The sequence below is a fragment of the Mesoplodon bidens genome (assembly GCF_964165515.1).
Source record: "Mesoplodon bidens genome assembly, chromosome: 14".
NCBI lineage: Eukaryota > Metazoa > Chordata > Mammalia > Artiodactyla > Ziphiidae > Mesoplodon > Mesoplodon bidens.
The window spans coordinates 40,737,882-40,760,775 of NC_138170.1; the positions used below are offsets into that span (position 1 = coordinate 40,737,882).

The following is a 22,894-nucleotide window of genomic DNA, read 5'->3' on the forward strand; positions in this document are numbered from 1 at the left end:
GTTCTGTTGTTGTACAACCTTGACTTTATGCCCATCACAAAACTCGTAGCCTGTCATCCTTAATAAATGAATTGCATAATTGAGTGGATGGTATGTCATGCCTCTGAGGAGGTTCTCAAACTTTAGCCCGTGCATCATAACACCTGGAGGGCTGTTGTAACACAGATGGTTGGGCCTCACTCCCAGAATTTGGGATTCCCTTGGTCTGAGACAGAGGCGTGAAAATTTGCCTTTCTTAAAGTTCCCATGTGATGCTAATGGTTCCAGGATCACATTCTGAAAACCACTGCATTACTGTAATTTATATTTAACCACTGAGGCAACATTCTTGTTTTCCCCTAAGCATCCAGAATACTCTTATAATTCTTGTCAAACTTAAAGAATCTTCAAGAAGTCTAACCCCATTCTGAGGGCAATAAAAATGGTAGGGTGTATGTCTTACTCATTTTTGCACAGCCTGCAGCGCCTTATAATGATGTTTTGCAAATACTGGGGTTCAAAAATGTAATGCACTGAGTATGACTGGAATCAAATAACTGTGCAGTAAATATTAAGTTCCTTATTTAACCACCCCTTAGTAAAAGGGAATGGATAATTACCATTCCTGAGTTAGAAATATGTTCAGGAAGTGTTGTTAAAGAAAAATTAACTTCGGTTTCATCAAGTCCATCAGCAATTTTCCCTCCTGTTTTGCCTTAGATATTTGTGAGTGCAGTGCAGCAGAACTAAGTCTGGTGTTGACTTGAGTCTGGATTAATATACATATCCAAAAGGGTTCTTGGGACAATCAAGGCTAGTATGAGCTTGATCGGTCAGACCTGTGAACCTGAAAACAAGCTTCCCTCCTGCCTCCCGTTGGCACCAATGTTGCCTCCCGCCAAGCCGCATCTATTCTGGCTGACCCTGAGCTCAGGTGTCCTGAGTAGCCTCAGACCTTCATTACTGCCCGCGGAAGCCTCGAAGTTTCTTCCCGCCAAAGGCACGGGTTTCCGCCTCCCTGCGCCCTAGGCGCAGGCAGGACTGCGCATGGGCGGGGCCCGGCGTCCGCTGGTTCCCCGGCGTCTCCGCGGACCGAGAGCCATGGCGGAGACGGAAGCGAGCTTGCTGCGCCAGTTCCCGCTGCTTCTACCCCAGAACCGGGCGAAAACCGTGTATGAAGGATTCATTTCAGCTCAGGTACTCGCCCGGGTGTTGCTCTTTCGCTAGGAGAGCCTCCCTCTGGCGGCGCAGCCCCGGCCCTGAAGTCTGTGACCGGAGGGGTTAGGGGCTTGGGTTTGTGGGGATTGAGAGGGGCGGCCAGTAAGGACTCCTAGGAGACTAGAAGTTTGAGAACCGTGGGCCGTTGCTGGAAACCCGTTCCTGGCTGTCACCTCCACGCCTGGGCCGGGGTCGCTGCCCGGGACAGGACGCTGGGAGGCCCGCGCGCGCGCCCGGGCGGGGAGAGGACGGGGCGGAGGGCCACGCCCCCTCGTCCCCGTCCCTCACGGAGTTTTGCCTCGCTCCTAACTGTCCCACGTTTGAACTCTTGTTTTAACTGGTCAGTTTTTTGCTTGTCTTTATTCAAACATGCCCCACCCCCCCGAAGGTTGGAGGTCATTCAGAGGGGAGTCTGCGCTCCCTCATAATATTCGTGTTTCCTGCAGAAAAAACGTTTTGGAGGAAAACCTGATTTTGGTTCCCTGCCAAGTCCTGGGTACCGGGTCTCATCCAGGTGGCGATGTTTTGTAGGAAATCTTGACAACCGAATTAATTACCTTTGCTGATTCTAAGTGGCCTCCCTTGTGGAGTTTATTACCCATAGTAAACACGTGTAGGGCTTTGAAGTTTACAAAGCGCTTTCCAAGTACAATATCTCACTTAATCCTCAGGCCTCGGAGGCAGAAAATTTTTTAAAAAAGTCATTATTCTCGTTTTATAGTTGAGTAAATCAAGGCATGGGAAAGCGGAGAGATTGTTACTTGTCCATGATCGCAACGGACTCCCTTAAACTCAGGCTATCTGATTCCACTCCTGGGTTTTCCCCCTCTACACTGCATCAAGCTACCTTAGGTGAGAATTTTGAGTATAGGCTTTGCTTCCTGGCCATTACATTCAACATTGTGCCCTCTCCCTGAACAACGCACATATTTTTTGAGAATAGGGGCCATATGCTAGGAATTAACATGCGTTTTGAAGTTTCCTCAAGACACATAGTAATCTCTCAAAAATATTGAGTGAATTATTAAATTCACATGTTAAATGAAAATTTTACCTACCCCTAAGAATATTAAGTGTGGAACTAATCCTAATACACTGATTAAGGAAAGGTTAAAGACCGTACACTTGGACTTCTTCATTTGTTTTCAAATTCACTGTGACTCTCACAGAAAGTTCTGGAATAAAGTTAATCCACGTTTTCCTTCCCCAATTGGAAGTATTGATCTTGAATTACCTAGTTGGAAACTTTCACAGCATTTAGAAAAATTGAAGAGATGTTACTAAGTTCCATTTCTATCAGAACCATGTTATATCTAATTTTAGGCATTTTAAGGAAAGTATTTTGTATTATATGTCTGTATCTGCTAAAGCCTCTTAGAAAACATGTGTAGCCATCAAAATTCAGATTAGATGAAATTATTTTATCCTGACTATAGCTACAAATCTCATTTGTACTTGCTTTAAGCAGCTTGTTGAAATCCTAACCTAAAGATCTTATTTAACTTTGTTTTGGTGGAGCTGGTTTTGTCTAAAAATGTATGTAGTTTCAGATTTACAGAAAAATAGCAAGGATGTAGGAAGAATTTGAGTATACTCTTTAAGGGGGTTCACCATTTTACATTCGCCCCTTTTGATTTGTTATTCTGAGTCTGTGTGTGTGGCTGGATGTGTACACACATTATTTCCTTGAACAGTTTCAGATTAAGTTGCAGACATAGTGTTCCTTTATTCCTGAATACTTAAGTGTATATTTCATGAGAACAAGGACATAACCATACATAACCACAATTGTGAAAATCAGGAAATTTAATCATCATATAATACCATTACCTAATCTGGAGTCCAAATTCAAATTTTGTTAATGTTGCAATTATGCATTTTGTATACCCCTTCCCAGCCCCTAACTATCTGATGTAAAAATCTCACATTACATTTAGTTGTCGTGTCTCTTTAATCTGGAATAGTTCCTTAGTCTTTCTTTGTTTTTCATGAACTTGACATTTTTTGAGTACATGTTGGTCATTAGGTAGAATGTCCCTCAATTTAGATTTGTCTAATGTTTCTTCATCATTAAATTCAGGTTATGCAATTTTGACAGATACATCACAGAAAGAATATTGTGTCCTTTTTAGGGCACAAGATGTCAGCAGGTCTCATTATTGATGATGTTATCTCTGATCACCTGTTTAAGGTGGCATCTGCCAGATTTTCCTTTTGTAATTATTAAGTACTTATAGGAAGCTACTGTGAGGCCTCAAACTCCCTCCTCCCCCACCCTGTTGTAGCAGCCATTGACTCTTGTTTGAGTCAGTTAATTGATGTTTGCCAATGATGATTTTCTAACTCTGTCATTTCTTCTATATTTATTAATTGGCATTCTGTGATAAAGAGTGGCTTTCCCTTTACCATTTATATCAGGCTCATGGATTTTAAAATAATTAAAAAAAATAATTTATCTAATGGATTATAGTCCTTACTTCCCTATTTGATGTTCAAATTGTCCCAGATTTGGCCAGTGAGAGCACATTTTTATTGATATGTTTTTAACGATTTGCATTTTCCTATCATCACTGTTTTAAAAGTGTCCTGTAGATACTGACATGTAGTGTTTTATCATCATTTTTTAGAACTTAATTTTAATTTGTAGTTGCCCTGCACCTGGGAGTTATTTAATAGAAGATTAAAATTTTTGCTCATGGAAGGTCTTTTTTCATTTTAATTTTGTTATTTCTAGTTTTATTGCATCATGATTAGACAGTGATGTTTGTAAAACTTCAACTCTTTGTAACTTAATTGATCCTTCAATTTGTTAGCGATCTGTGTGATTAAAAGTGTTTTCTCTATTATCGGGTTCTTTCTTTTCTCTTGAGTGAGCTTTGGTAGTTTGTTTCCTTCAAGGACTTTTCATTTCATCTGAGTTTTTGAATTTATTGGTTTAAAAGTTGTTTTTAATATTCTCATTATCCTTTTAATGGCTTTAGGATCTGTAATGATGCTCCCTATATTGGTTACCTTTTGCTGTATTCTACACCTTAGTGGCTTAAAACAACAAACATTCATTATCTCACCTTTTTTATGGATCAGGAATTTGGATGTGACTTAGCTGGATGATCCTGGATAAGTGTTTCTCCTGAACTTGCAGTGAAGATGTTGGCCAGGATGTCTATTATATAAAGACTTGACTAGAGCTGGAAAATTTGCTGCCAAGATTGCTCATTCACATAGCTATTGACTTCAGGCCTCAGTTTTTTACTTCTGTTGATAGAGTCCTCAGTTCCTCACCACATGGACCTCCATAGTGTTGTTTGACTGTCATTACAGCATGGCAGCTAGCTTTCCCTGAGTAAGTGATAAAACAGAGATCAAGCAGAAAGCTGCACAGTGCTTTTTCTCCCCCAGCCTCTAAAGTTACACATTTACTTCTGTTTTATGCCATTTATTAGAAGCAAGTTTCAAATCCAGCCCATATTCAAAAGGAGATGAGGCACCAACACTTAAAGGTAGAAGTCTCAAAGAAATTAAGAATATATTTTATAGATATCTCCTGTGCCCATTCCTGATATTGGTATTTTGTGTCTTTTTTTTCCCTGATGCATCTGGATAGAGACCTATAAGTTTATTGATATCTTCAGAGAACCTACTTTGATTTCATTGATTTTTCTCTATTATTTTTCTGTTTCTGTTTCAGTGATTCCTGATCTTAAATTTCCTAATTTGTTTGGGTGGAAGATTAGGTCATTGATAATGAGACCTTTTTCTTTTACAATGTAGATGTTCAGTGCTATATGTTTTCTTTCAAACATTGCTTTAGCTGTATCACAAATTTTGGTATATTTTCTTTTTTTTTTTTTTACAGTTCAAAATACTTATTAATTTCTTCTTTGACCTATAGGTTACTTAGAAGAACAATATATCTCTAAATATTTGAGGATTTTCCAGATATCTTTTTGATATTGATTTATGATTTAGTCCCAGTATAATTCGTATGATTTGAATTCTTTCAAATTTATTGGAACTTATTTTATGGCCTAGAGTATGGTCTATTTTGGTAAATGTTCTGTGCATACTTGAAAAGAATGTATATTATGCTGCTCTTGGGTAGAGTGTTCTATAAATGTCAGGTCAAATTGGTTCATAATGCTATTCAAGTTTTCTATATACTTAACTGATTTTCTATTTGTTCAGTTAATGAAAGGGGGTGTTGAAATTTCCACCTACATTAGTCCCCCTTTATCTGCAGGGGATATATTATTCCAAGGCCCCCAGTAGATGCCTGAAACTGTGGATAGTACCAAATCCTATATGTACTATGTTTTTTCCTATATATTCATACCTATGATAAAGTTCAATTTATAAATTAGGCACAGTAAAAGAATATCTAAATTGCCAGTGTCACTACTCTTGCGTTTTGGGGTCATTATTAACTAAAAGAAGGATTACTTGAATACAAGCACTCAGATAGTAGGACAGTGGATCTTATAACTGAGACAGCTATTAAGTGACTAACAGGCCGATACCCTGGACAGAGTGATTCACATCCTGGGTGGGATGGAGTGTAGCAGTGTGAGATTCCATCACACTACTCAGAATGGTGCCCAATTTACAACTTAAAAATTGTTTGTTTCTGGAATTTTTCAACTAATATTTTCAGTTGACCACAAGTGACTGAAACTGCAGAAAGTGAAACTGTGGATAAGGGGGGGCCACTTTATAATTTTTTTTTCAATTTCTACTTTCATTTCTGTCAGTTCTTCCTTCATATATTTTGAAGTTCTTTAGGTACATAAACTTTTAGGATTGTAAGCACTCTTGCTGAACTGACTCCTTCATGATTCTGAAATGATCCTTTTTATCCTTGGTAATAATCTTTGGAATCTTGGAAGTTATATTTTTTGATACTAATGTAGTGACTCCAGCTTTTTTTTTTGATTAGTGTGGCATGGTTTATCTTCTGCCATTCTTTATTTTATGCTTATTTGTGTCTTCATATTTAAAGTGGATTTCTTCTGGGCCTTGCTTTTTTATCCAATCTGATAATCATTGCTTTTTACTTGGGGTTGTTTAATTAACCCTTTACATTTAATGTGACTGTTGATATGGTTGGGCTTAAATCTAGTATCTAACTATTTGTTTTGTATGTGTTCTATGTGTTCTTTTATTTATTTTTTATATTTTCCCTATTTTCTGCATTTTACATTAATTGAGTTTTATAATTTTGTTTTATCTCCTCTGTCAGCTTATTACCTGTTTCTTTCTTTTTTTTTTTTTTCCTTAAGTAGTTGCTATATTTTGTCTCTCTTTTCTGGTGTTTGCCCTAGGGTTTACAATATGCATCTTGAATTTATCATAATCTACTTTCAAGTATACCTCTTCCCTTATAATGTAAGAATCTTAGAGTAGTTTACTTGTATTTCTAATCTCCTGGTTTTGTGCTGTTGTTGCCATATATTTTATTTCTGTTTATCTTATAACCTTCACAATACAGTATTAATTCTCTTTTAAGCAGCTGATTAGCCTTTTTTAAAAAAATTAGTAGACTTTTATTTTTTAAGAACAGTTTAGAGTTACAGAAAAATTGAACAGATGGTAAGGAGAGTTCCCATGTACCATCTCCTTCCCCACACAAACACAGTTTGTCCTATTATTAACATATTAGTATGGTACATTGTTACAATGAATGAACCAATATTGGTACATTATTGTTAACTCAGGTCTGTACTTTATTCATATTTCCTTTGCTTTTACCTAATAACTTTTTTCTGTTCTGGGTTCCCATCCAAGATACCATGTTATTATGTCTCTTTAGGCTTCTCTTAGCTGTCATGGTTTCTTAGACTTTCCTTATTTTTGATGACTCTGACTTCTTTATGATTATGAAATGACCCTCTTAATTGAGGAATACTAGTCAAGTATATACTGTACTAGGATTTGTCTGATGTTTTTCTCATGAATAGGCTGGGATTATGTGTTTTTGAGAGGAACATTACAGATGTTAAGTACCATTTCATCACATCATATTAAGGGTACACATTGTCAATATGATTTATGACTGTTGATGTTAACCTTGATCACTTGGCTGAAGTTGGGTTTGTCAGGTTTCTTTACTGGGAAGTTACTCTTTTTTCCCCGCTTTCCATACTGTACTCTTTGGAAGGAAGTCACTATGAGCAGCCCTCACTAAGGAGTGGGGAATTATGCTCCCCCTCTTTCAGGTGGAGTATCTATGTACAGTTGACCCTTGAACAATGCAAGGGTTGGGGTGCCAACCCTCATGTGCTCGAAAATCGACATATAACTTTACAGTCCACTCTCTGTATCCATGGTTCTGCATCTGTGGATTCAGCCAACTGCAGGTCGTATAGTACTACAGTATGTATTTATTGTAAAAAAAAAAAAAAAAAAATCCATGTATAAGTGGAACTGCACAGTTCAAACCCATGTTGTTCAAGGGTCAACTTAATTTATCTGGAATTCTTCTGTATGGGAGATTAATTTCTCCATTAATTCAATCATATCAGTATGGACGTATGGATATTTTACATTTTGAGTTATATTCCAATACTACTTTATTTGTTGCTCAAGTTATTCCAGCTTTGGCACAGTCAGTTATCCTTTAAAGAGATTTTAAAAAATAAGAAAAAAGGTCTTTTATATTTACCTGTATATTTACTGTTTCTGATACTCTTGTATATCCAGATTTTTCACCTTGTTTCATTTACTTTCTTCCTGAAGTTCATCCTTTAACATTTCTTGTAGTGCATGTCTGCTAGTGATGAATTCTTTCAGTTGTTTTCTGTCTCAAAAAATTGTTGATTTGGCCTTTTGAAAGATACTTTCACTGGGTATAAAGTTCTAGGTTGACTTTTTATTTTAGTGCTTTAGCAATGTTGCTTCGCTGTCTTACATTATTATGTATGAGAAATCTCTGCTTTTTATCTTTGTTTCAGGAGTTGTGGCACATGGGCTCAGTAATTGTGGCCCACGGACTCTAGAGCACAGGCTCAGTAGTTGTGGTGCACGGGCTTAGTTGCTCCGTGGCATGTGGCATCTTTCCAGACCAGGATCGAACCCGTGTCCCCTGCATTGGCAGCTGGATTCTTAACCACTGTACCACCAGGGAAGTCCCAGTAGCTTAGTATTGATGGAGACATTATCTTTGTGTCTGTGAAGCATTGCAATAGTTTATTAAATTCCTCATTCAAGAATACCCTCTTTTGTCTGCAAAGTGTAGTTTACTTTATGGATGAGTTATTTTGGTGGTGTCGAAGGAGGAGTTGAGTGTTTTTATTTTGTTACAGAAGATCCTAAGTCTACCATAGTTGGTACTTTTTCCTCCTAACACCCAGTTTCCAAAGGATATCTCTTTTACCATCTTCTTCTCCTACATTTCTTATCCAAGATGAGATCCTTGACTTTTGTGTTGATAATAAGTCCCCTCCCTGTAATTAGTGCTCTGATTTACCAGAAATCTTTATTATTATTTTTTGCACATAGTCCAGTCCCCTCTTCTGTCTTCCATGTTTTTTTTTTTTTTTTTCTGAATCCCCTAGCTCTCTAAAAGGACTTGATGTGGGAGCCCCAGGGTGGAAACCACTAGAGCCCCAGGGTGGAAGGCACTGGAAAGTGGTTTAAATTTTTCTTCTTAGAGGTAATTTTGAAGTTTATGGTATTCTCTTTCTTCTGATTCTGCCGAAGACATGGGATTTTTGTGGTTCTATTTGTTCTTAATTTTGATGTATATAGTTTTTTGGAATGATATGTAGAGAGATTCAGATTTAGGCAACTGTCAGTACTTTTGTTCCCTGTAGGTCTGGAAAATCTGCTTCATGAGAGCAATTAACATTTTTTCTATGGTTTAACTAAAAAAAGATAATTTTGGACATTTTCTTGAATCAGAAAAGTATTATGGCATGTGACATGGCATTTGCCCTTTTAAAATGGTTGGATTTTGCAAATAAGGGACTTTGGAATTTTATTCTTTCACATAACAGATCAGTAGAGTAGTTTTACTATTTTTCATGTAAATTTTGCATTCCAGATTGTTCTTACCCCTATGTGTGGGATGTCTGTAAAGTTAGGTTAAAGTTGTTACATAATACCTTTTAGCGCTTTAATGAAATAGTGAATTATTGTTACTTGACCTTTTGAAAAGGTCAGTAGTACATTTTGTTTCATTTTTTCAAAGGACATTTGAATGTAATGAAAGTCAGAACTGCAATATTACCATGAAAGTAAAGGTTATGGGGTACATTTAATTGTGTTCCTCTATTTTTGAAACTGCTTTGAGGGAGACTGCTAAAATTCTCGTGGTAATTGTTTTTCAAGAATTTTATTACTCTTTTTCATTTTATACTGTTGGAGTAAAAGATTATATTTCTGTTTGTCTTTTTCTGCTTACCTTTGCTCAGATTTCATGTGTATTATCCTATTTAAGGTACAAAGTTTAAGCTGCTTACCCATTCACTTTCTCAAGAAAGTAAAACTGAATATATTTCTCAGAGAACTGTCCTTCTTTCCTTGGAAAGATTCTTGAGTAAAATTTGGTCTTTTCAAATGTATAGTTAGTGAATATTTAAATTAAATAACTTAATATTTTAGGGGTTTTATTAAAGTTGTGCAAGTGTGGGAGAATTAAACATACTCTGATTTATGAAAATATTTCTGTCTATATATTTAGATTATTTAAATATATTTTCACTTTATTAAACTCTGGAAAATTACAAATATGAAACCTATAATTATTATATATGACTTTACATTATGATTTTTTCTTCTGTATTCAAAGCAATTTGAAGGAATTTCCTCTTTCTTTATTTCCTAAGAAATAACATTTAAATTTCTTCTTTATGTCTACATTAACAATTTCTTAGTATTTCTTATTTATGTGAGTAACTTTTTCTTTAAAAACAAAATCCTATCTTAGTGTTTTGATTACCCAACAATCACAAAGTTTCTGACAGACATTTTTGAGTTATTTTCCCTCAAATGCACTATTCTGTTGCTTATATTTTAGCAAGTATTTGGATAAAGTTGATACCTTTTAGAAAATAAAGGAAAATGTTGCCTTATTTATGTGATTGTGTTTGACTTCTCTTTAAGTGAAAGATGAAATGAACCTTCTTTTTTGAGTGAACCTTCTTAATGTTTCCCACAGGGAAGAGATTTCCATCTTAGAATATTGCTGCCCAAAGATTTACAACTGAAGAATGCAAGGTGATGTGTTGTTTTGTTATATACTGTACATGCATCTTGGTGGGATGAGCAGTCGTTAATCTGGTATAAGCTGATTCTAGTCATCAGAGTTCTGCCTAAAATGCTTATTAATCAGTTAACCAGAAGCTTTTCTGATTTTTCCAAATCAGTGTGCTTTGTAAATGATTTTCCCTGGTGTTGAAGTGTTTTTCAATGGTAACACATTCTCTAATTTACTTATTTTTTAGTTAAAGCAGTAAACAACAAGTGAGAATATTTGGAGAATACAAAAGAATTAGAAAACTTTGTTTCTAACTTTTGACTGATGTTAATTATGTGTATGTTCAGTCGTGGGAAGACCCACGTTATCAGTTCAGTCCTGATAGAAATTAGGTGTCAACATGGGCTGTTGGTATGGACAGCCCTTCAAGGAATGTCAAGAGACAAGATTAGAAATTTAGGATTTAGGTAGCGCCTAAAATCTCTTTTCTGCTCCAGAATATCTGAGGGTAGGAAGGGAGGAAGAATCCAGAGACAGTTACAGTAGAACTGACAGGATTTTGTGACTGGTTAGAAGTGGCAGGTAAGACAGAGGAGTGGAGGATTCTTTTCAAGTTCCTAACTCAGATCACTAAGCTAGAGAAGAGATCACAGATGGAAGAAGTAGAAGAGGAATTGTTTTAAGACATATCAGATGTTAAATATCAAGAGGAGATTTTTAGTAGGTAGTAGTGGTTTGGTGTGGAACTTGAGCATGAAACTTGGAATGGAGACGTATGTAGAAGTCACAGTAGGCGTAGGATTTGGGGCCATTAGTATGGATAGACTTTCTAGTGCCTGCATGGATAGAGTGAGAAGAGAAAGCCAGTGACAGAATCTTGAGGGCATGACAGTGTTTAAAGGACTGGTAAATAAAGAGGACTTTGGAAGAAGACAGAGGATTGACCAGAGAAGTAACAGGAAAATCTCGACAGTTGTCTCTGAAGCCAAAGAAAGAGAGGCTTAGAAGGGGAATGGTTAACAGTGCTGACTGTTGCAAAGGGATCAGGTTAGATTGCATAGGTTTCATGTAGTGGTTGAAGCCAGCTTTTATTGGGGTTTTGGGAGTGGGTAAATGGGTAGAAAGGAAATGTAAACAGTATAAACTACTCTGAAGAACAGGAGTGGCCAGAGAAGTGTGTGTAGTCAAGGAGGAGTTACAATTATGTGTTTTTTTTAAAAAAAATAAGATTTGCTTGAACAAGTTAATATTACGGAGGAAAAAAAAAACGAGCAGAAAATAAGTTAAGGATACCACGGTAAAGGGATAATTAGTGGATTGATGTGATTGAATTGGTGGGAAGGAGTGGAAAGCACATTTGGTGAAGGGGTTTCCCGTGGGCTGTTGAATGAACTACTCTGCCTCTATGATAGGAGATAGCAGTGGAAATGAGGGTTAGCAGACCAAGAATGGAGGGTCATGATGGTTTGAAAAGCTCATGGTTGGGAAAACTCTGAGGGGCTTTCTACTTCTAGGTAAGTAAAAGCAATTCCTAGAAGAGTTACTTACCTAGTAACATTGAGAGTGCAACTGAGGGGAGCCAGTAGATAGATGAACATTAACTTATCACTACTTACACAATTAAAAGTATGTCCTTAATCTGGAATTGAAAGAAGAATAGATGGCTACATATGCTTTTGCAAATACAAGTTCTGTATATTATGATCAAAACTGTTGGTTTTATTTAACCTCTCTTGGAGAAGAATCCAATTCAAGAAAACTTTGCTTTGGATATGTTAAAATTTTTTTTAAAAAGTACTGTTTTGTTTGCATGTTGTTTGCTGATTGCCGTTATTTATATTTTGAATAAAATTAGTACCAACAGTTGGAAGACATCATTTTCAACAGTACCCATGATAAAAATATTATTAACTTGTCAGCATTATCTTTATGTCATTCTTTTCTATGTATGTACATGTTTGAGTTAGCATACAAATAAGTTTTTTCCTTTTAATTCTGAACAATGAATAAATGATGTTGTTCCATTAAAATTTTAGATTACTATGTAGTTGGCAGCTGAAAGCAATACTTAACGGATATCATCATGTAGTGCAACAGGTAAGTCCTTTAAAAGGTTTGTTTTAAGCGAGGGTAAGAAGTTACTAAATATACTCTATTTTAAAGACCTATTTTGCAGAGTGTTACAACTGGTTTAGTAGTTGCTGAATTCTGTAGGTTTCATCTCTATCTAGCAAATATTTTAAGGATCCATATTTTATATAACATATTTCCTGTCTCAGAATCCTCAGCACATCTCCAGCCAGCATTTGTGTCGAAACTTTATTTCCATCCTTGAGACTTTAGGGTCTTCAAATGCATACACCCTTATCCACCTGAATAGTGGTGGTACCAAAAAATCCCAGAACCCATTTAGGAGTTGAAAGATATCTGTGGCAAAAATGCGATTGTAGTTCAAGATTAGCAACAGAAAAGGTGAAGTGGAAATCACTTAGGATCATGCATGCATATGTAATGAGAGTAGATGTAAAGGCAAAGGTGGCATAGGTGAGATATAGGCAGGATTTATTTAGTTACTCTTTATTTTAAAAAAAATTTATAACTGTAAGTTTGTACTTTTGACATCCTTCACCCACCATCCACCTCTCCATCCCAGTTCAGTTATTCTTAATGTTTAGTTTCCTCTACCTGAAAATTCCTTTAAAGATTTTTGTTGTTTGTTTCTCTAATCAGTTACTGAAGCAACTGAAAATAATGAAATGCCTCTTGTAGGAAAATAAATGGAAGTAGAACTGCCTTTCTTTTAATGCTTTATTCATTTGTGTGTTTTTCCTGATTTCCTATACTTTCTCTCGTAAAGCAGGTTATTATCTATGAAATTGACAATGACAGTTACTCTCACTTAAGGCAGTACTGAACCACAAAGAAATATAGGAAATAAACTATTTGATTTGTAGAATGTAGGCTGTCACTGCTGGCAGTATAATTATAGCAGATTTTTAAGGGGATGTTTAAGTTATTTCTCTCTGTTTTCTCTTCACCACCCCTTCCCCATCCACTGAGACTATATTGTATACTAAATTTTATTTATTTATTTATTTATTATTTTTTTTTGCGGTATGTGGGCCTCTCACTATTGTGGCCTCTCCCGTTGCGGAGCACAGGCTCCGGATGCGCAGGCTCAGCGGCCATGGCTCACGGGCCCAGCCGCTCCGCGGCATGTGGTATCTTCCCGGACCGGGGCACGAACCCGTGTCCCCTGCATCGGCAGGCGGACTCTCAACCACTGCACCACCTGGGAAGCCCTGTATACTAAATTTTAAGAAATGAATCTAATGAGATATCTAAATAGCTTGAAGAAAAACTGTTAATGAAGACTAAGAATCATAATAAATTCTATAACAGTTTTTCTCCACCAATTCACCAAGAGAATTCCTAGAAAAAGTTCCAATTACTTATCTCCTCCCTGCCCTCCAGTTGGTCATGTAGAACCCAGTATTAGTTTCAGTCTTTGTTTTATTCCAAAGTCTAGTTGAATGTTACTATTCTTGCCTTGTATCATTTCTAACTTTAGTAAATATGCGTTGGGAGGGTCAGCAATTATTTTCTGTAAAGGACTGGATAGTAAATTTTTCAGGTTTTGTGGAACCTTAAGATCTCTGTCATAACTACTCTACTGTGCCCTTGTAGCACCGAAGCAGCCTCGACAAGAGGTAAATGAATAGGTGTGGCTGCACTTCATTATGACTCTGTTTACAAAAACAGCCATTGGGCTGGATTTAGCCTCTGAGCTGTAGTTTGCACACTCTGGTATAATTTATTATTCCTCTCTAGTAAACTACAGGGGAAATATTGTATAGAAGAAGGGAAGGTCAAAGACGTGTTCTACAAACATGTGCCCACACAAAGCTGTGTTAAGATGTGAATCATATGTCTCACGTATTGTTGAAATACCTTTGATTACTATTTTTCTCATGTAAAGACAAATTTACGTATCCACTTCAGAACTGTGTGGTGGTAGTGCAGTGCATCAGAAAAAGTAACAAAAATAACATTTTGATTTTAAGCAGAGAAATGATGTAGAGATTTGTCTAAGAAAGCAATTTTAAATGAGAATTTTTTTGCTTTCTTTTATTCTATAATTTCTTTTAAGAATCAAAGATTTCTAGGAAATGGAGCCATGACACTTTAATTCATTATACTTCAGAAGTTATTTCGTTTTTGCCATTTTATTGTAACTGTTCTACCTTATTGAAAGATTGACTTTTTGAATTAATACAGGTTAGTTGTGAAAGGACAAAATTAACAATTATAGGTAGTCTTTAAGGTGAAGGAAAAAAATTAAAATAGACAGTTTTATTGATTAGTTAATGCATTGCTCTGACTAGATTCTTTTAATTGTATAGATTTCCTGATTTTTTTTTTTTTTTTTTTTTTTTTTTTTTTTTTGCGGTACGCGGGCCTCTCACTGTTGTGGCCTCTCCCGCTGCGGAGCACAGGCTCCGGACGCGCAGGCTCAGCGGCCATGGCTCACGGGCCCAGCCGCTCCGCGGCATATGGGATCCTCCCAGACCGGGGCACGAACCCGTATCCCCTGCATCGGCAGGCGGACTCTCAACCACTGCGCCACCAGGGAGGCCCGATTTCCTGATTTTTATATTTTATGTTCCTCTTGACACTCCATTCATACTTTTTTTTTTTTTTTTTGGTAAATAGTGCTGTGGTTTGCTAGATTGCTAAACTTGACAGTAGTCAGTGCTGAAGAAATAGAGGAATGTGTGCGATTTTAAGTGACATTCTTACATAATTCAGTATATCTCACCAAAATAGATTTGAGGGCTTTAATTAGTCTTTCAGAATGAAATTGGTAGGAATAATAGGGTTGATGACCAATACTTTAATTCTTATACTTTTAAGATATAGATATAGCTAGTACTTTTTTTTCCATATTCACATGGGCTTGGATTTTATTTCCATTTCAGCACGTGGAATATTCATTGTACACATGAAATTAATTGGAAATGTTGTTTTGATCTAGAGAATGCAGCACTCTCCTGATCTAATGAGCTTTCTAGTGGAGTTGAAGATGGTTTTGGTAAGAATTTGTTTTCTAACACTGTCACCATATTCTGTAAATCTTGAATGTTTTTGTAATTCCTTTAAAAACCAAATGATTAGAACTTAAAGCTTCTCAACTCCCAATCATTAATGTCTTATTTTACTCTGTGCATAAATGTGGATGGTACTTTTCTGAAACTGCATGAGGAGTAGAACTATGTGTAAGAACCAATTTGATTGTATCCTAAACTGGGCACACTTGACACTAGTCTTGGACAGGTGGTGAAGAAATAAAATGTACTTCTGGTCTGTTAGAGAATGTAACATCTACGGAGAGATTAAAAAGGCACACATAGGGCTTCCCTGGTGGCGCAGTGGTTGAGAGTCCGCCTGCCGATGCAGAGAACACGGGTTCGTGCCCCGGTGCGGGAAGATCCCACATGCCGCGGAGCATGTTAGGCCCGTGAGCCATGGCCGCTGAGCCTGCGTGTCCGGAGCCTGTGCTCCGCAACGGGAGAGGCCACAACAGTGAGAGGCCCGCGTACCGCAAAAAAAAAAAAAAAAAAAAAAAAAAAAAAAAAAAGGCACACATAAAGATATAATACAATGTATAAATAATTTTGTATACAACTACAGATTTCTGAAAAATGTGTTAGGCTTCATTCCATATATACAGTTACATATGATAATTGATTATTCAGTTAACTATACATAAAATACTTGATTAACAGAAGAGGGAAGACTACAGGGAATACCCATGGGCCCATGACCTAACTTCAAAGTTTTGCCAATCATATTTCTTCCCCTACTCTTTTAGGAGAAAGGGACTGGAGCATTTTAAAAGAAACCCTGGACCCTGGACGTTGTATCCATTTCTCCATAATATGTCAGATTATACGTCTAACACTTAAGTGTTTTTTTGTCTATTTTAAAATATGCTGTTATAATCCCAATAAAGTTAGTGCTAATTCTTTGTAGTTGCTTTGTTTGTATCAGTAGGCAAACACGGTCCACACATTATATTTAGTTGATATGTCTCTTAAGTTTCTTAATTACTTCCTATAGCAGCATCTCCTCTTCCCTTCATCGTTTTTTTTTTTCTTCTTCTCGTGCCATCTACTCATTGAAAAGCCAGATTATGTGTCCTATAAAATTTCCTGCATTCTGGATTTGGTTTATTAGATATTCATGGTGTCTTTTAACATATTCTTCTACATTTTTTGTAATCTGGCAGTTAGATCTAAGGGTCTCAACAGGATTGGGTTCATTTGTTCTGGTAAGAATACTTTGTGCTCTGTACTACTTACCCTGCATCAGGAGGTACATGGTGGCTGATAGTTCCTCGTTTAGAGGAGTTAAGATTGATCAATAGGTTTAGATCCATCTAATGTAAAGTTTCCCATCAGCCTATCACCTACTGATTTTAGCTTCCAATGACAGTCATTGACTACATCCACTATTTCATTAGGGATTGCAAATGGTGATTTTTAAAAATCCATCATCTACATTTATTAGCTGAAAATCTTTTACAGAGAAGAATTTCCCTTCATCAGTTATTTGGTTAATTTGAGGCATAGCTTATACTGGAGAGATAGGATAAATGCTTGTTTCTTTTTCCTTTTTTAAAAAAGTCAATTTTTAGAATAATGAGTTGGTGCCTAGCAACTCGAAACTAATGCTTTTTAAAAAAAATATTATTATGAACCCATGAGTTTTTTAATATTTGATTAACTTTAGTCCATTGCAGTCATTATTCAGTGCTTAAACTGTACCATTTTTGGTCAGTGTAAGCCCCTTCATGTTGGCTCCTGAGTTCTTTTAACACAATCCAAGCTTTGCTTTATGACACCATTTGCCCCAGTTTCATTAACTCATCCTATTTTTCTGAAGAGCTGTGGTTTTTTTTGTAGGAAATGGTATTTGGATGCCACAGTCTCAAAACTGGAGTGTTCATTGGTATTAATTCTAGGCCTTTTCAGTGGACAAAGCCTGAAAAAAATGCTTTTTAGAAAGAAAACAATCATGAGTTCATTTCAAAATTTTCATTTCAAATTTGGCTTAGGGATTTTACGTCTTTGACTTTATGCTTATATCTCTTTTAAATCTGAAAATTTTCATTTCAAATATTAATATAGTTATTTTAATGTTTTTACTCGTATGTTTTACTTATGCTTTTCCCATATCTATAAAATATTTCTTTATATTTGTTTTACAAAATTACAATACCAATATATAGCTACTAACAGCTGAAAGCAGTTTGATATTTCTTTGTGGTTCTTTTTGAGGCCTTCTTATTGTTAGGAGCAGCTGCCACGTATTCAGAGCTTATTTACTTGCTAGATTTGTCTTGAGTCCTTTTTTTAATCCTCATAACAACCCGCTGAGGTGGAGCTTTGGTGAAAAGTTTGGGATCAAAATAAAGAGTATAAAAAAAATCAGATTCTAAAGTTTAAATTTTGACTAATAAATTTGTAAACCCTAATTAATAAGGATTATCAACATTCATTATCAATTTCGTCAAAGGCCACAACAGGATAACCTTAAAAAATGTAAGGTGAAGAAGCGAAGCGTATTTTGGTTTACATCTCCTTGACACTGAACAAAAGTTTGAAAAGTTCCTTTCGTCTTTTTATCATAATTTTGATAACCTGTACAAATAGGACGAAGGCAGTGATCCCCAACCTTTTTGGCACCAGGGACTGGTCTTGTGGAGGACAATTTTTCCACGAAGCTGGGGGGTGGCGGGGTGGGGGAGATGAGGGGATGGTTCAGGCGGTAATGCGAGCCATGGGGAGCGGCAGATGAAGCCTTGCTCATTTCACCTGCTGCTCACCTCCTGCTGTGCATCACCTCCTGCTGTGTGGCCCTGTTCCTAACAGGCCTGAGACCAGTCCATGGCCTGGGGGTTGGGGATCCCTGGAGTAAGGGAACCAGAGTAAAAACTGTATATACTGTGGCTTGTTACTACTGAAACTAACTTTAAGCTCTATCGGTCATTTAATTTTGAAGAACTACTCATTAGTTTAAAATAATTGGAGATTGATCTCCAATTCACAATATTCTATTTAGTACATTTGTTATTGCATTTCTGAGTAAAATGAGACCCTATACTTTAGCTTTCTAAAGCAATTGTGGACAGAGTTGGTGATACTATTGCACATTTATGGCACTGTACCTAAAAATGTAAGAATTTGTAGTTTATTGGGTTGTATTGTTAGTAATAGGGTTCATTTAATATAATCACTGGTGAAAGTATTGAGAATGTTGCCCAAATGAAATCAGTAGGTGTTGATCTTATTTCAGGAAATTTTGTTAAATCTCTCCTGGAGTTTCCTAGTAATAACTAGGCGTATAGTAGGAGCTTGTACATATCTGATAAATGAACAGTTGTTTCTTTGCGGTACGCGGGCCTGTCACTGTTGTGGCCTCTCCCGTTGTGGAGCACAGGCTCCGGACGCACATTCTCAGCGGCCATGGCTCATGGGCCCAGCCACTCCGCGGCATGTGGGATCTTCCCGGACCGGGGCACGAATCCATGTCCCCTGCATGGGCAGGCGGACTCTAAACCACTGCGCCACCAGGGAAGCCCTGAACAGTTGTTTTAAAAGAACTCAACAGGGTAAATTATTTTATTCCTTTTTTATGGCTGAGTCACTGAGTGCCTAAGGCCTCAAAACTTGGAAATGTTTAAAATTAGGAATTTAAACCTGTTTATAAAGCCTGTTTTCTTTCTTCCATGTACCTTTGCTTCCTTGTCCACAAAGAACACTTTGCTTCTCTGCCTTTGCCCTTTTCTCTGTAACAGTTCTAGAATAGGAATAACTTGTCTCACCCAAGGTAGAAGGCAGAGTTTACAAATGTCATAAACCTAGATAAAGTACATTTTTTATTATTATCCAAGTTTATTTTTAACCTTCAGTATACATGAATAGTAGTAATTAATATTTTTGAATTTAAAAAAATTTCCAAATAAATACTGTATAGCTATTACATCTGTAAGTCCAGGAATGATATTGACATTATTAGTAGTAGTATTAGTAACAGGATAATCTTAATAGTACAAATTTATTTCTGTGGACCATCAGGCTATCTATATACAGCATTAGGTATTTAGTTTATAAAAAAGCAGTATACTTTTTGTCTTCTGGGAGCTTCCCTTCTAATTCACATAGACATTCTGGGCTTTACAAACCTGCTTTCACAGTTTGGTTTGTTTGCTTGTTTTTATCCTAAAGCAGATTTAGAACTCTATTAAAGTAGTTTCAGTAAACAGTCCTGATTTTGAAATGCTGTTTTGTAAAAATCTATTCTTTCTAGTGTTACCTCAATTTTATTGTCTCCTATGCTTGTTAAAAAAAAAAAAAGGATAAGGACTAATAAATATATACTTAAATAAAAATTTATACTTATTATTAGGGTTACCAGAAGTATTTATAATTTTTATACTCCTTCCCATCTGGTTTTGTTATTTATTATATCTGGTTTTTAATTTCTTTATTGGTTTTTATTAATTTCTGGTTTTATTATTTCTTTTTATAATAACCTTTTGATAATCCAGACCATATGAACATCTGTATAGATACATTTATTTTTATTTTCCAAATAAAATATTCGTCTAGGTTAGCACCTTTGAAATAACTGGTAATTTTCAGCCTCAGCAACTCTAGTGATGTTTGTATTGCTTGTAAAAATGTAAATTTTAGTTTTGTTTGGGGGAACATAAACCATCTTAAAGATATCATAGGTGGGCTTAGCAGGGAAAGGAGCTGTGATCTAGCCAGATAGATGACAAAACACTTAGCTGGTCTGGGGGTAATACAGCATGTAAGTCAGTGAAAGAAATTAACAGGTATATATTTATTGTGATAATGAAGGGTTTTTGTAAGAATGTGATTCACAAAGGTGTGCAAACGTGTCAGTCTAGGCAATGTACATAGAGTTCAGGCTTTTCTTTAAAGGTACATGTTTCTTTATATCAACAGGAGTAGAAAAATAGTGAAGCCTTGAGAATGAGGGGGTTTTGTGTATGTGTGTGTGTGTGAATTTTTTTCATCTCTGATAGGAATAATAGTCTAGGAGAACATGAGAGTCTTAAGTTTGTATGGTATAATAATTGACAGTTTTACATGACCTTCAGTACAGTCTTTTACCCTTTTCATGTCTTTTTTTATGAGAAGGGGAATCATTCAGCTGGATTTTCCATAAAAATAATGGATAATTTAGTTAGGTGCAAAGATTACAGAATTGTGTTTCATAATCAGGTACTAATAATTCATTGTGTAGCATTCCTAAGCTGATTCAAGTTTTTTCTTTTAAACAGGAAGTTGCTTTAAAGAATAAAAAAGAGCTGTATGTACTACCTCCTCCTCCCCAGTTCTACTCAAGCCTTATCGAAGAGATAGGAACTCTTGGTTGGGATAAGTATGTCTATTTTAAAATGTTTTAGAAATGCCTTTCTCTTACGCATTTCAATTTAATATATTTGCAGTTTTAGCAATTTATTTTGTACTGTTTTTAGTCAAAAGTGTCATGTAGTTAGAGTATCTGATTCTTATTGTGGCTGTGAATTAAAGGTATATTATCCTAAAAAAATTGACCTACAAGGTAAAATTCTAAATATAATTTGGAAAAAAATAACATTTTTATGTACACAGTAAATTAAGATGTTACCATATTTTCACTGAACATATAACGTTATTTTCTTTTTTCTTTTAGTTTTAGTGAGATATAATAGACAAAATTTTTACATACTTAAAGTGTACAGTGTGATGATTTGATATACCTATACATTGTGAAAGGATTGTCACAATTGTATTAATTAACATTCATCACCTTACATATTTGCCTTTTTATCTGACAGGTTTTTTGTGTTGGTTTTCTTGTTTCTATTATATGGAGGGGAGAATTTTAGGAACTTCTGACTGCCATTTTCACTGACATCACCCAATATATTTAGTTTTATGTCTATTATCTTGCTGTATGTTTTCTATTTGTCTCATGTATTTTGTGTTTTTTTCTTCATCTGCCTCTATTTGAATTAATCACAATTTTTATTATATTTTTCTTTCTATTAACTTGTTAGGTATACTTTTTTTATTATTTTAGAGGTTACCTCAGAGATTACAACATACACATAGCAAAAAATACATTGTTATCTTTACCAATTTTCTTATATTGTGAGGATCTAAAACTCTTTAATGAATTTTCTCCGCTTTGTTGTGTTGTTGTTATAATGCATTTTAATTCTATATTTAAATTTGACCAACGTTATTATTGTTGTTTTTAAAGTCAGTATTTTTATACATACACACACAATTATTTCTCCCAGTGTTCTTCATTCCTTCCTTACTGCATTTCTATCCTGTCTAGAGTAATTTTCCTCCTGACTGAAGAATTCCCTTTAATGTTTGTTTATTGAGATAAAATTGACACAGAACATTATATTAGTTTCAGATGTACAACATACTGATTCAATATATGTATGTATTATGAAATAATCACCACAAGAAGTCTAGTTAACATGCATAAGTACACAGTTACATATTTTTTTCTTGTGATGAGAACGTTGAAGATTTATTCTCTTAGCAGCTTTCACATATACAATCCAGTTGACCCTTGAGTGTCATGGGGTCTTATATGCAGATTTTTTTCAATAAATATGTACTACAGTACTATCCAATCTGCTGTTGGTTTAATGTGTGGATGTGGAACTGCAGATATGGAGGGTCAACTGTGAAGTTATAGGTGGATTTTCGACTGAGTTGGGGGTTGGTGTACCTAACTGCCATGTTCAGGTCAGCTGTTCAATATTATTAGCTTTAGTCACCATGCTGTACATTACACTCCCACTAATTATTTTCTAACTGGAAGTTTGTGCCTGTTGACCTCTTTCACTCATTTCACCCACCCTCCACACCCATCTCTGGCAACCCCTAATCTTTTCTCTGTATTTATGAATTCAGTTTTTTAGTTTTTTAGTTTTTTTTTTTTTTTTTTTTTTGTGGTACGCGGGCCTCTCACTGTTGTGGCCTCTCCCGTTGCGGAGCATAGGCTCCGGACGCGCAGGCTCAGCGGCCATGGCTCATGGGCCCAGCTGCTCCGCGACATGTGGGATCCTCCCAGACCGGGGCACGAACCCGCATCCCCTGCATCGGCAGGCAGACTCTCAACCACTGCGCCACCAGGGAAGCCGTAGGGTATGTTTTTAGATGCCACATTATAAGTGAGATCATACAGTATTTGTCTTTTTCTGTCTGACTTATTTCACTTAGCATAATGCCCATTATAGGTCATTCAGGTTGTTGCAAATGGCAGGAAGTCCTTTTTTATGGCTGAAAAGTATTCCATTGTGTATATATATATACACCACATTTTATTTATCTGTTCATCTGTCAGTGGACACTTGGGTTGTTTCCATGTTTTGGCTATTGTAAATAATGCTGTAGTGAA

The 22,894-nt window shown here is 36.1% G+C and overlaps 1 protein-coding gene across 1 annotated transcript in view; it reads left to right on the forward strand.

The window, feature by feature from the left end:
* The first annotated feature begins 988 nt into the window (after positions 1 to 988).
* Positions 989 to 22,894, forward strand: part of FANCL (FA complementation group L) — a 78,817-nt gene continuing 56,911 nt past the window's right edge. The window contains exons 1-5 of the mRNA XM_081254628.1: positions 989 to 1,176; positions 10,352 to 10,410; positions 12,427 to 12,487; positions 15,426 to 15,482; positions 20,766 to 20,866. Coding sequence (XP_081110754.1) covers positions 1,027 to 1,176; positions 10,352 to 10,410; positions 12,427 to 12,487; positions 15,426 to 15,482; positions 20,766 to 20,866 — 428 coding nt within the window. The 5' untranslated portion in view covers positions 989 to 1,026. The remainder of the gene's footprint in view (positions 1,177 to 10,351; positions 10,411 to 12,426; positions 12,488 to 15,425; positions 15,483 to 20,765; positions 20,867 to 22,894) is intronic.